Source organism: Grampus griseus, assembly GCF_964374135.1.
Source record: "Grampus griseus genome assembly, chromosome: 11".
In the NCBI taxonomy this organism is placed as follows: Eukaryota; Metazoa; Chordata; class Mammalia; order Artiodactyla; family Delphinidae; genus Grampus; species Grampus griseus.
The window spans coordinates 43,864,072-43,879,291 of NC_139005.1; the positions used below are offsets into that span (position 1 = coordinate 43,864,072).

At 38.2% G+C, this 15,220-nt stretch overlaps 1 protein-coding gene across 1 annotated transcript in view; it reads right to left on the bottom strand.

The window, feature by feature from the left end:
* Positions 1-5,105: 5,105 nt before the first annotated feature.
* TESPA1 (thymocyte expressed, positive selection associated 1) overlaps positions 5,106-15,220 on the bottom strand; it is a gene marked incomplete at both ends in the record, with an annotated part of 30,408 nt that continues 20,293 nt past the window's right edge. The window contains one exon of the mRNA XM_082666729.1: positions 5,106-5,311. Coding sequence (XP_082522855.1) covers positions 5,106-5,311 — 206 coding nt within the window. The remainder of the gene's footprint in view (positions 5,312-15,220) is intronic.

Genomic DNA, 15,220 nt, shown 5'->3' on the forward strand with positions numbered 1-15,220 from the left:
TTCCCGGACCGGGGCACAAACCCGTGTCCCCTGCATCGGCAGGCGGACTCTCAACCACTGCGCCACCAGGGAAGCCCCTATTTGTAAACTTTTTAATGATGGCCATTCTGACTGGTGTGAGGTGATACCTAATTTTAGTTTTGATTTGCATTTCTCTAATAATTAGCAATATTGAGCATCTTTTCATGTGCCTGTTGGCCATATGTATGTCTTCTTTGCAGAAATGTCTATTTAGGTGTGTCCATTTTTTGATTCAGTTGTATGTTTTTTTGATATTAAGCTGTATGAGTGTTTGTGTGTATGGGAAATTAATCCCTTGTCTGTAGCATCATTTGCAAATATTTTCTCCCATTCTTAGGGTTGTCTTTTCATTTTGTTTATGGTTTTCTCTGCTATGCAAAAGCTTTTAAGTTTCATTAGGTCGCACTTTTTAATTTTTGTTTTTATTTCCATTGCTCTCGGAGATAGCTCCAAAAACATATTGCTGCAATTTATGTTAAAGAGTGTTCTGCCTATGTTTTCCTCTAAGAGTTTTACAGTATCTGGTCTTACATTTAGGTCTTTAATCCATTTTGATTTTATTTTTGTATATGGTGTTAGAAAATATTCTAATTCCATTCTTTTACATGTAACTCTCCAGTTTTCCCAGAAGTGGGAAAGCAATCTTGAACTTTAAATCTGGAACACATACTGTAGCTCATTCCTGACTTACTACAAAGATACACACATACGATCAAAGGATTTTTGCAAAGCTAGCCAAACAATTCAATGAGGAAATATAAAAACTCTTCAACAAATGGTACTTGATAAATATCAATATTACAAAAGAGAATCTAAACCTTATGTAATACCATTCCAAAAAATAAATTTATGATAGATTATAGATATAAACCTAAAAGCTAAATGAGAAAGCTACTAGTAAAAACACAGAAAGGTATTTTATGAGCTTATGGTAGCCAAAAATTTCTCAGAAGGAATACAAAATGCATCAATATTAAAACAAAAAATTGATGAGTTGGACTTCGTCAAAATAAAAAAGTTTGACTCATCAAAACCACCATCAAGAGAAAATAAACAAGCCACCAATTGAGATAAAATACTAACAACACATATCTGATAATTAATGAAAAGACAAGCAAATTGAAATGGGCAAAACACCTGAAGATATAATTTACAATCAAAGATGTAAATAAGCACGTAAAAAACCGCTCAGGTTCATTAGCCATGAAAGGAATACAAAATAAAACCAAAATGAGATATCATTACATATCCACTAGAGTGATTAAAATGAAAAAGTATGACAACAGATGTTGGCAAGGATGTGGATGAACCAGAATTCTCATTCATTGCTGGTGGGAGTGTAGGATAGAATAAGGACTTTGGAAAAGTGTTTGGCAATATTTAGAAAATACTTATATCTATCCTATAACCTGGCAATTCTATTTCTGGGTGTTTATTCAAGAAAACTGAAATATGTCACAAATGGTTTCATAAATGATAATTCACAGGAACTTTATTTGCAATTGCCCAACAGCTGGTGAACCTTTCTAATTTTTTCTCAAGTTTAATAGAGGTATAGTGATGACTCCTGCTGAATTTTTTATATTTAATAAGAACTTTTTTTATTAGAATGGTAAGAAAGACATCCGTATATTAATAGGATGAGGACTAAATAAAGCCATACAACGTACATGCAGGATGATATGTGCATATTCTTGCTGAGTTTAATCAGCATTTGCCAGTCAGTAAATTCAAGCGTCTTGCAATTGCTGATTAGCTTTCTGAGTTCCTGTTTTTGTAAGTTGCCTATTCATATCCTTTGCTCATTTTTTCTATTAAAAGTGTTTTTTGGTTGATTTTCTGCAGTTCCCTCATTATTTTAAATATTGGACATTTGTTGGTTTTAGAACTAACTTTTTATGTCAACTGTCTATTAACTTTGCCCATCATGGACCAAGAAGAGTTGAGGAATTAGGCATAATTAAGAAAAACATGAGAATATACTGGCATTTCCCAATAGCAGAGTTTTCACCAATTACAGATAGAAATCTTGACTAGAATAAATATATTATACCCTGGATCTTTTGTAGCATATCCACACTATTTATTTGCACCATCCTTTGAAAAATCCTTAATCAATATGGTTTGTGTTAGTGTATTCTGTTAAAATGATGAAAGAGTTTGGGAAATTAAGCCCCACTTTGTAGCATATATGTGTTAAAACGAGCTCATACATAGGATATATTTGGCTTTGTTTTTCCAGACAATTTCATTCACTGGAATGATCCCATCCTGGCACAATAAAGAATCTCAAAGACTTGATTATATAAATGGGAACTAATTAAATTAAAAAAACTAAATATATGATCCAGCAATCCCACTCCTGGGCACTTATCCAGAGAAAAACATGGTTTGAAAGGATACATACCCCTCAGTGTTCACTGCAGTGCTGTTTATAATAACCAAGACATGGAAGCAACCTAAATGTCCATCGACAGAGGAATGGATAAAGAAGATGCGGTACACATGTACAATGGAAATTACTCAGCCATTAAAGAGAATGAAATAATGCCCTTTGCAGCAACATGGATGGACCTAGATATTGTCATACTGAGTGAAGTAAGTCAGACAGAGAAAGATAAATATCATATGATATTGCTTATATGTAGAATCTAAAAAAATGATACAATGAACTTATTTACAAAACAGAAATAGAGTCACAGATGTAGAAAACAAACTTATGCTGATCAGTGGAGGAGAAAGGATGGGGAGGGATAAATTGGGAGATTGGGATTGACATATACACACTACTATATATAGAATAGATAACTAATAAGGACCTACTGTATAGCACAGGGAACTCTACTCAATACTCTGTAATGGCCTATATGGCAAAAGAATCCAAAAAAGAATGGATAAGTTTCCCCAGTTTCTGTGGGAGGGTAGGAGCCTAACTTAGGGGTGGGGGGAGGAGGGCTAGTTCCAAGTCGCAAAACTACCTCCTGTCAAGAAGATACCAGAAAGTTTACTTTTCCTTTGGGTAAGGACAATTAGCAAACAGAGGTGGTCTAAGAAGCCTGCACTATAGCTCTTAAAAACTCTCCAGCCCTTTGTTTCCACCTAGCTAGGCAACCAGACTGGTCTATGCGCTATGACTGGCAATAGTATCAAAATAAAATAGAGTTCTGTTTGCTCATAATATCTGGTATGATTTTTTTTTCTTTAACACTCATGGTTATCCTTTCTGTCTAATCCCTTTCTCCTGATCTTTGCTATGGTCGACTAAAAAATTATTCACAACCTAAAAATTGAGAGCTGTTTTTTTAAAAATAAATTTATTTATTTACTTTTGGCTACATTGGGTCTACGTTGCTGCCCCTGGGCTTTTCTTTAGTTGCAGTGAGCGGGGGCTACTCTTTGTTGCAGCGCGCGGGCTTCTCATTGCGGTGGCTTCTCTTGTTGTGGAGCATGGGCTCTAGGCACACGGGCTTCAGTAGTTGTGGCACACAGTCTCAGTAGTTGTGGCGCACAGGCTTAGTTACTCCGCGGCATGTGGAAATCTTCCGGGACCAGGGCTCGAACCCATGTCTCCTGCATTGGCAGGCGGATCCTTCACCACTGTGCCACCAGGGAAGCCCTGAGAGTTATGTTTTATTTGGCGGGAATTTTTAGGACTTCAAGCCTGGGAGGCAGAATCTCAAGTAATCCTCAGAGTACCGCTCTGAGGAGGCCAGGGAGGGGAGCTAGGATACACAGGAGTTTTTAACAAAGCGCAGGTGGTCGGGAACATCAAAAGATTACTGTTAATTAAAGAAAACCAGATATGTCAAGTTAAGGAATTTCGTGCTTTTCTATGTATGAGAAGATGCAGGAATATGGGCTCACTGAAATCATTCCTTTGATATGCACCTCAGCTATCTGGGGCCAGTATCCTGTGTTTTCATATCCTGAGTTTCCTCAGGGCTCACCGACTCACATTGAAGGGCTGCAGTCACTGATGACTGTGACATCCTTTGTTTACTGGTATGGTAGGCAATATTCTAATTGTCTACCATACACTATCTTGCAGTGTATTAGGTAACCAAGTAATACATTACTGTAAGCGTGCGTGCACGTGTGTGTGTGACCTCTCCCACCCTATTAAAATTTTCTTCGAGAAGGAATATATCTAAAATGCTCTATACCACATATAGCCTGGTAGAGTCCTGTCAGTGTTCAAGCTCTGTTTATTGACAAAACATTTTCCTTCTGACACAAACCACAACTGCTTATTCTTTTTTAAAAATGCCAAGGTTGGGCTTCCCTGGTGGCGCAGTGGTTGAGAGTCCGCCTGCCAATGCAGGGGACGCGGGTTCGTGCCCCGGTCCAGGAAGCTCCCACGTGCCGCGGAGCGGCTGGGCCCGTGAGCCATGGCCACTGAGCCTGCACGTCCGGAGCCTGTGCTCCACAGCAGGAGAGGCCACAGCAGGAGAGGCCACAGCAGTGAGAGGCCCGCGTACCAAAAAAAAAAAAAAAAAAAAAAAAAGCCAAGGTTTAAAAACATATTTTTATTTGTATTGTTTTCTGCCAGCAGAAAATACTGTGAATTTTTTGCAATGGCCAAGAGGAGGGATTCTGAATCCCGCTCATCTCTTTTCTTATGAAGATCTAAAATTTAGGATACAGGGAGAAAATGGTTTTAGTGGGGAGGCTCCAAGAGTATCTCCTTGGATGAGGCCTCAAGAAGAAAAACAGGACCCTGTATGGTGGACGACTTCCTGGAATTTAATTGGGAGCACAGAGGGATGAATAGAGGCTCAGAGGGAATCCTACTGTAGGCTGCACCAAGGTTTCAGGGCCTGAAAGTGGGATTTGTGCTTCCTCATTTAGCTTGAGCCCTTTGAGAGTATTCCAGTAGCAACCCTTGTTCCTCAAATTTGATCATCCTTAAATCTTCTAACTGTCCTAGGCAGTGTCAAAGCTTGAGAGAAAATTAAGTATTTGTCCAGGTTACCACTGTCCCTATCATGTAGATCATGTATTCTAATACCCACAGAGTAGAAAAACCAAAGAGAAATGAAGTGACTGCCTAAGGTCTGTCTCTGTGCATGCTGTTCATGATAGCATCAGGATGGAGATTCCAAGTCTCTTACTCTGGTCTTCTGCCCGGTGTACCATGCTGCTTTTCTCCTACTGAGATTAGGAGTTTGTAGGGCCAGAGAGCAGGAGCTGGATACTGGAGGCCATACAGCCTCCTGCAAGAGGAGGTGGGAGTTAGGCTCTTCTATGAAGCTGCTGCTGTCAGAGCACGTGCTGTGGTGGTGGTAAAAGCCTGCAATGGGAATTTAAAAGAAACACATCATGCATTTTTTTAAAAATTGAAGTATAGTTGATTTACAATGTTGTGTTAGTTTCAGGTGTACAGCAAAGTGATTCAGTTATACATACATTCTTTTTCATCATAGGTTATTACAAGATATTGAATACAATTCCCTGTGCCATACAATAAGACCTTGTTGTTTATCTGTTTTATATATAGTAGTGTGTATCTGTTAATCCCAAACTCCTAATTTATCTCTCCCCCTCTCCCACTATCCCCTTTGGTAACCATAAGTTCTCTTTCTATGTCTGTGAGTTTGTTTCTATTTTGTGAATAAGTTCATTGGTATCATTTTTTAGATTCCACATGTAAGTGATATCATATGATATTTGTCTTTGTCTGACTTACTTCACTTAGTATGATAATCTCTAGGTCCATCCATATTGCTGCAAATTGCATTATTTCATTCTTTTTTATGGCCGAGTATTATTTCATTGTGTATATATACCATATCTTCTTTATCCATTCATCTGTCTGTGGACATTTAGGTTGCTTTCATGTCTTGGCTATCGTAAATAGTGCTGCTATGAACACTGCTGTGCATGTATCTTTTTGAATTAGAGTTTTCACTGTATATATGCCCAGGAGTGGGATTGCTGGATCATATGGTAACATTATTTTTAGTTTTTAAAAGAACCTCCATACTGTTCTCCATAGTGCCCGCACCAATTTACATTCCCACCAAGTGTAGGAGGGTTCCCTTTTCTCCACATCCTCTCCAGCATTTATGGTTTGTGGGTTTTTTAATGGTGGTCATTCCGACTGGTGTAAGGTGATACCTCATTGTAGTTTTCATTTGCATTTCTCTGATAATTAGTGAAATTGAGCATCTTTTCATGCACCTGTTGGCCACTTGTATGTCTTCTTTGGAGAAATGTCTATTTAGGTCTTCGGCTCATTTTTGATTGGGTTGTCACATCATGCATCTTTTTTTTTTTTTTTTGCGGTACGCGGGCCTCTCACTGTTGTGGCCTCTCCCGTTGCGGAGCACAGGTTCTGGACGCGCAGGCTCAGCAGCCATGGCTCACGGGCCCAGCCACTCCGCGGCATGTGGGATCTTCCCGGACTGGGGCACGAACCCGTGTCCCCTGCATCGGCAGGCGGGCTCTCAACCACTGCGCCACCAGGGAAGCCCACATCATGCATCTTTGAGACAACTTTGTGTACTGGATTGGTAGAAACTTTTATACCCTACCTGGGGAAATGTTTCTCACTACTATAAGTAATATTTAAAGTTATTATTATTAGCAGCAGCAATGGGATCAAAGAGTCATGTGACTTAGGCTTTCTGCTCTTCTCACCATGAAATGAGATTCCTGAAAAAGTTCACTTCTTAATGTTTAGACTTATAAAAGTATACCTACGCTTTTATTCTTATTCTTTTGCATAGACTGCTGAGCACTGCTGGAGAAAATGACAAAACTATTCCCAATCCATGTTCTGCACCTTGAGCTGAGCCCTAATGCTATTCACCAATTCGACTATTAATACGTATTTCTATTAATAAATATTATTCTTGTCCTTTCTCCATAGAGGTGATCTCAAATCTTTATGATCCTCCTCAAATTTCTTGCCTCATGCTTTTAATGATGACCCAACAGGAAAAAGAGAGAAACCAGTAAGCATATATTTCTTGACCTCCGCTCCAGACAACCAATGTAACTGTATTCACACCTGTCCTTTTTCCTTTCCTCTAAACTCTGGTAACCCCCATCTGTTCTCTGTATAATGAGTTTTGTTTTGTTTGTTTGTTTTGTTTTTAGATTCCACATAGAAGTGCAATCATATGGTATTTGGCTTCTCTGTTAGACTGATTTCCTTTAGCATAATACTTTTTTAAAGACGTTTTTATTGGAGTATAATTGCTTTACAATGGTGTGTTATTTTCTGCTCTATAACAAAGTGACATATACATATATCCCCATATCTCTTCCCTCTTGCGTCTCCCTCCCTCCCACTCTCCCTAGCCTACCCTTCTAGGTGGTCACAAAGCACTAAGCTGATCTCCCCGTGCTATGTGACTTCTTCCCACTAGCTATCTATTTTACATTTGGTAGTGTATATATGTCAATACCACTCTCTCACTTTGTCCCAGCTTACCCTTCCCCCTTCCCGTGTCCTCAAGTCCATTCTCTAGTAGGTCTGCGTCTTTATACTCTTGAGGTCCATGTATGTTGTTGAAAATGGTAAGATTTCTTTTTTTTTTAATGGCTGAGTAGTATTCCACTGTATACATATACCACCTCTTCTTTATCCATTTATCCATTGATGGACACACGTTGTTTCCATATCTTGGCTATTGTAAATAGTGCTGCCATGAACACAAGGGTGCATGTATCTTTTCAAATTAGTGTTTTCATTTTATTTGGCTAAACACTCAGAAAAGCATTTACTGGTAGTTCTAATTTTAATTTTTTGAAGAACCGCCATACTGTGTTCCATAGCAGCTGCATCAATTTACACTCCCATCAGCAGTTCATGAGGGTTCTCTTTTTTCCACATCCTTGCCAACACTTGATATTTGTTTTCTTTTTTACCATTTTGACAGGTGTGAGGTGCGATCACATTGTGGTTTTGACTTGCATTAGTGATGTTGAGCATCTTTCCATGTGCCTATTGACCTGATCTGTATGTCTTCCTGGGAAAAACGTCTATTCAGATCCTGCCTATTTTTTAAATAGATTGTTTGTTTTTCTTATTAATTGAGTTATATGAGTTCTTACATACTTTGGATATTAACCGCTTATTGGGTATATGATTTGAAAATATCTTCTCCCATTCAGTTGGTTGCCTTTTTATTTTGTTGATGGTTTCCTTCACTGAGCAGAAGCTTTTCAGTTTGATATAGTCCTATGTATTTACTTTTGCTTTGTTTCCATTGTTTCTGGAGTCAGAGCCAAAAAAAAAATATTGCTAAGATCAATGTTAAGGAGCCTACTGCCTATGTTTTTTTTTTCCTAGGATTTTTATGATTTCTGGTTTTACATTCAAGTCTTTAATCTATTTTGAGTTGATTTTTATGTATGGTGTAAGATAGTGGTCCAGTTTCATACTTCTGCATGTGGTTGTCTAGTTTTCTCAACATAATTTATTGAAGAGACTCTTCTTTCTTCACTGTATCTTCTTGCCTCCTTTGTTATAAATTGGTTAACCATACATGGGTGGGTTTATTTCTGGGCTCTCTTATCTGTTGCATCAATCTGTTTTTATGCCAATACCATATTGTTTTTATTACTATAGTTTTGTAGTATAGTTTGAAATCAGGGAGTGTGATGCCTCCAGCTTTGTTTTTCTTTCTCAAGATTGCTTTGGCTGTTCAGGATCTTTTGTGATTCCATATAAATTTTATGATTGTGTATTTGATTTATGTGAAAAATACCCTTGGTATTTTGAAAGAGATTGTACTGAATCTGTATATTGCTTTGGGTAGTAAGGAAGTTTTAATAATATTAATTCTTCTACTCCATGAGCATAAAATATCTTTCCATTTATTTGTGTTTTCTTCAATTCTTTCATTAATGTCTTATAGTTTTCAGTGTAGAGGTCTTTCACCTCCTAGGTTAAATTTATTCTAGGTATTTTAATTTACTTTATGATGCAATTATAAATGGGATTGTCTTCTTAATTTCTCTTTCTGATAGCTCATTGTTAGTGTTTAAAAATGCAACAGACTTTTGTATATCAATTTTGTATCCTGCACCTTTACTAAATTTGTTTATTAGTTCTCACAGTTTTTTGGAGGAGGCTTTAGGGTTTTCCACATATAAAATCATGTCATCTGCAAATAGTGACAATTTTACTTCTTTCTTTCCAATTTGGATGCCTTTTATTTCTTTTTCTTGACTAATTGCTCTGGCTAGGACTTCCAGTACTATGTTGAATAAAAGTGGTGAGTGTGGTCACCCCTTCCTTGCTCCTCATCTTAGAGGAAAAGCTTTCAGCTTTTCGCCATTGAGTATGATGCTGGCTGTGGGCTTGTCATATATGGCCTTTATTATGCTAAGTCATGTTCCCTCTATGCCCACTTTGTTGACAGTTTTGATATATTTAAGTTGATAGCAAGTTAAGTTCGAATGCATTCTAAAACTCTATATTTTAACGCCCCCATCCAAATTTTGTGGGTTTTATTTTTATTTATTTTTGTTTTTTAATTGAAGTATAGTGGATTTGCAATGTTGTACAAATCTCTGCTGTACAGCAAAGTGACTCAGTTTTACACATTATACATTCTTTTAAAATATTCTTTTCCATTATGGTTTGTCCCAGGAGATTGGATATAGTTCCCTCTGCTATATAGTAGGACCTTGTTGTTTCACATTTTGTGTTTTTGATGTCACATTTTACATCTTTTTATTTTGTGTACCTCTTACCTGATTATTTTAGTTCTAGTTATTTTTACTGCTTTTGTATTTTAACCTTCATACTGGATTTATAAGTTATTAATCCACTACCTTTAATATATATTTACCTTTACCAGTGAGATTTTCACTTTCGTATGTTCTCTTGTTAGTAATTAATGCCCCCTTTTTTCAGCTTAATGAAGGTTCTTTAACATTTACTGCAAGACTGGTTTAGTGGTGATGAACTCCTTTAGCTTTTGTTTGCCTGGAAAGTTCTTTATCTTCTTTTCAATTCTAAATGATTACCTTGCTGGGTAGAGTATTAATTGGTTGGAAGTTTATTTCTTTCAGCACTTTGAATATATCAGGCCACTCCCAGCCTGCAGTTTTTGCTAAGAAATCAGCTGATAGTCTTATGGAGGTTAGCTTCTGCATAACAAGTTGTTTTTCTCTTGCTATTTTTAAGATTCTCTCTTTATCTTTAACTTTTGACATTTTAATTATAACCTTGGTGTGGCTCTCTTTGGGTCCATCTTGTGTGGAACACTCTGGGCTTCTTGGATCTAGACAGATCCAGACATCTAGTCTGTTTCCATCACCAAGTTAGGGACATTTTCAGCCATTATTTCTTCAAATATGGTTTCTGCCCCTTTCTCTCTTCCCCTTCTGGTACCCCTACAATTCAAATGTTATTCCTCTTGATGTTGCCTCATAGGTCCTTTAAGCTATCTTCACTTTTTAAATTTCTTTGTTCTTTCTGCTGGTCTGTTGGGTGAGTTCCACTGCCATGTCTTCCAGATCACTGATTCTTTCTTCTGCTTCATCTAGCGTGCTGTTGAACACTGCCAGTGTACATTTCAGTTCAGTTATTGTATTCTTCAAACCTGTGATGTTTGTTTTCTACTTTCTTTTATTATCTATAACTTTGTTTAAAGTTCTCACTGTGTTTATCCATTCTTCTCCTGTGTTTGGTGAGCACTTTAATGACCATTACTTTGAACACTTTATCAGGTAAATTACTTGTCTCTATTTCATTGAGGTGTTTTTGTTTCTTTTCCCTGGGTTTTTATCTTGTTCTTTCATTTGAAACATATTCTTTGACTCCTCATTTTTGCTTGACTCTCTGTGTTGTTTCTATGTGAAATAGCTACGTCTCCCAGTCTTGAAGGAATGGCCTTGTGTAGGAGATGAACCTTATCATTTAACCTTTCCCTAGCTTGTTGTCTCTCAAACATTTGTGTTTGTCTAAGCAGCCTGATTTATTCTGGGTAGGTCCCAGTTGTTGAGAATGTGCCAGGACCTCTGAGTGTCCTAGAGGAGGGATCTCAGTTTGGGGCTGATTGAAAGTTAGACCTTCAGGCAGCAGCTTTTAAGATATGCAAATATATACGGTCCTGTAGGACTGAAATTGTAGACTCTGCTGGCATCAAGACCAAGAACCCAGAGGTGTCCCTTTGAGAATGTTGCAAAATTCTGGGCTCCAGTTGAGTGTATAAGCACCTTTCTGGGAGGTACTGGTGAGCTGTAGTGAAGTCAAGTGAGAGTACTGGCTAATGTTCCCTGAGAACACTTCTGTAGCATCTAGATGTGTGGTTAACTTGAACTCTACTTCTCAGGCTGATGCTCCAGGACAAGTAAATAGGCCTTTTGCATGGGAAGACTGGGGGTTGTTTCAGTCTGCTGTCTGTGCAGTGCCCTGCGGGTGGTAGCCTGCCAAGAACTATCTCTCTAATTGTTTCAGACCTGTGGAGCCCAGAAAGGCAATCCTACTGGCCATCAGAACTAGGTTGACTCAAGGAGCATTCCCAGTGTGGGCTGTGCTCACCTGGCCACTTTGGTAGGGCCATGGGGGTGTAGTGCGCAGGGGCAGGTCACTCACCTGGCAGGTTAAAACATGTCTCTTTAGGAAACTTGTAAATTCTTTGTTTCTTTGAAATGTATGTAAATCTTTTTTAAAGGCTAAATAAGCCCCTTGAAACCTTTACAAACCAGAAATGTCTCTCTCAAGGATATGGAAGCCATTGCTTTGAAATGTATCAAGGATCATAGAACCCCCATCTCCCAGTCTCCAGTCTAACTTAGATGCCTGGCTCCAACTGCAAAACCACGAATTGCCATAAAAACATGAGAGGTATTTATTATTCCTTTGGCTAAAGGCAATAAGCTAATATGGTTGGCCACCTCAGTTACCAGGTGAATCTAGGATGAACTATGTGTGAAAAATGGTGCTGTCAAGTCCTCTTACTTGAGGACTAGTTATTGTTTATTTTGACAACATGTATGTAATGGGTTGTATCTTCTTGGATATATAAGAGGGTAAGACCCCTTTCTGTCTCTGCAATCTCTTTAGCACACCCTTTGCCTGTGATGCACATCATATTCTGGTGTAATGTTTATTCAAAAACATAACTTTTTTCTTTCTCTTATACCTTTCCGGAGAGGGATTCTGGGGTGGCAGAAGGTTTTGTTTTTAATTATATTTACCCCACAGACACAAAACAACCTTGGGAAGAAATGTAAATGAGGCAGAAAAATAATTATCACATTCTCATAGTCCTCTCTCTCTTTCCTCTCCCTTTTCTTGTCTCTCTCTACACTTCCTATCTGATAGTTCCTCTTGAGAATTTATTTTGGTATAAAAATAACTGTGCCCAGGGTCATCACCTATAAAATGGGGAACAATAAAGCAACCTATATCACAGGATTAAATGATTTAATTCCCACAAAGTGCTAAGGATAGTGTAGGACATGTAATAAGCACTATATATATTTGTTATTGTTAATATTATCATATGGCAAAATCTTTCATCAAGGAGCAAGTCTGTAGCTACCTGGCTCACAGAGTTTCCACCAAGTACAAACAGATAGTGTGTTGAGTTACCCACCATTTGGGATTATCTCAGACTAGTTTTCTTCTTTATCCTGTGCTCTGCACCAGCCTCCCCACCTAATCCTTCCTGACTCTTCTCCCACTGCTGCTAGCAGTGTTGATAATAAAATGAAACCTCTCACTTCTAGATATGATCACTTCACAAACAGGATATATATTATGCTGTACTACCTCAGATCTGGTAAAAGAAACAACAACAACAAAATAAAAATAAAAATATTCTCCTTAGCAGTGCTTCTCATAAATGTGGTAAAGGTCAAATGATTTAAATTTCAGCAACAGGGCACCAATAAAAGGGCCATGAAGCTGAAATTCTTGAGCAAGGTGCAAATTATGAGGGATGAGTGTCATTCTTTGCCAGGAACTTGGAGGAAGATTAAGACTTCTCTGGAAGAGACTAAAAGATGGAGTGGGAGGGATGAAAGCTGATAGCTGGGAACAAGATCCTCTTTTAACAGAAAATGTGCCCTTGTGCTAATTACAGAAAGGTGCTCATCTTATATAGATAAATTAGGGGAAAAAAATAAACTCTCTCTTAGAAGAAGACGACCCTTGAGATTATGGAAGGTAAGCTCAGTAGAGCTGGGTTCCAACCCCTATTTGCCTCTTCAAGTGAGTGTCTTTGTGAAATATGAGGACCACACCACTAGACACAGCTGCTGGCTGGGTGCTGCTACCACTTTCTATCCATGCTTGCACCTCTCCTATGCTTGACAACAAGTAGTAGATTAACACCTGGGACTAGATACAGAGATCCTGGGAGATAATTACAGATCCTGGAAGGGGCAGTAGATCTGAGGAACTGTCCCACCTAGTTCTGCCTTTGATGGTGGTGAGTGAATTTCCCTATCCGTGTTTCTTATGCAGTCTTTAATCTTGCCAGTGCTGAGCTGTTTTCATAGCTACTTCCCACTCCATGTGATCTCTTAAAGGATGATAGAGGAGTGGATTGAGAGAGATAGCTTATAGCTTTGTGAGAAGATTAATAAAGAAACTCATAGAACATTGGAATGATTTGGGAACCACTGTGACCCCCTGCCTCAGCTGAAGTCTGTGTCAGTGAAGAAGAGATCTCTCATCTTTCTAGGGGAATCATAAAAGGAAAATCTATAAAATCACCTCCTCATTTACCTGAGAGGCTAAGTGCATTGAATTTCTAAAGTTACTGTGTTTCATTGAATCAGATAAAACATTGTTTGTAAGACATAATTAATTTTGTATTCCATTAAGAAGACAAATATATGTATTATATATATATATATATATACACACACACACACAAGTATATTGGTTGACACTGCCAACTGTTAGACTCATTCTATTTCAGAGATATTCAAGTGCAGAAAAATGTACATCTTAGAATAAGTGAAATATAGCATCTCTAAACACAGTAACTCCTGCTGTAATGAAATCCCATCACCTAGCAGAAAATGGAGTCTAGTTACATCTAGTTACTTATTTGAAATGTTTAATTCCTAGAAACTTCCTCCCTGGCAACTCAATTCCAATCTTTCTGTATACTGACCTTTAGTCAAAGATGGGACGTTTGTGAGAAGAACTGACGTTTTGGGTATTGCATGAACTGTCTAGAAAGGTATAATCATATAGATCCTACACAGCCTGCTTTGCTGGACAAATCGGCATTTTCTTGTGCGAGGCTGACATCTGCTGGACAAGTAACACTTGAGCAAAGCTTTGTTTTGCTATTTTAGAATAAATTAAAATTTTTGGCAGGGAAACCTAGCTGTGGTGCATATACTCCACATTTTCTATTCGAATTTGATAAGTTTAGCAGTTAATTTTCTTTTCAAATTTTGTATGCTGTGGCTGAGTTTCAATGAGCTTTAGAATGACAGCTTACCCTCAGGGCAACTTTAATATGTGAGGATAAAGCCCTTTAATTAAACTAGTCTTTCTTAACCCTCATGGGGTGTCAGAATCACTGTCTGTGAGAGACTGTTTATAAATATGGCCACAGCAACCCTCCCATTCCACATTGCCTTTTCATAGCGTGACTTTGCCACTCCTATTTAAAAAGTAAAGTCTGTTTTCCTTCCTTTCGAATCTAGGTTGGCTTTGTGCTTTGATTTCAGCAATAACATGTGGTAGAGGGGGCACTGTACAACTTAAAACGTATCCTTAAAAAGAGCCATTGCAACTTCAGTTTTTGCTGAACATCCACGTAAGAAAGACAAGTTAGACTGCTGAAGAATGACTCACCACATGGAGAGAGTGCCTGCCTGCCTGCCTGACAGTCAGCAGAGAGATTCAGCACCAAGGCTAGCGCCAATAGGGTGAGCCCATTTAGACCTTCTAGTCCAGCCCAGTCAACTAGCCAAAAACAGCTTGCATAAGTGAACCCAGATGAACCGAGCAGAAGAATCCCCCCCAGTAAACCCACTAAACAGCAAGAAATAATAAATAAGTTTTCCTTTAAGTCACTACATTTGGGGTGGTTTATTATGCAAAAATAGGTAACTGCTAACACTAGAAAACTTTTAAAGAAGAATAAACAATAATGCCCAAGTCCAAACCTAAGAGATTTGTATTTAATTCTATTAGGTGGAGTCCAGGAAATAGCAATTTTTTAAAAAGCCTGTAAGATTGGGATTCACGGATCTAAATATTTTG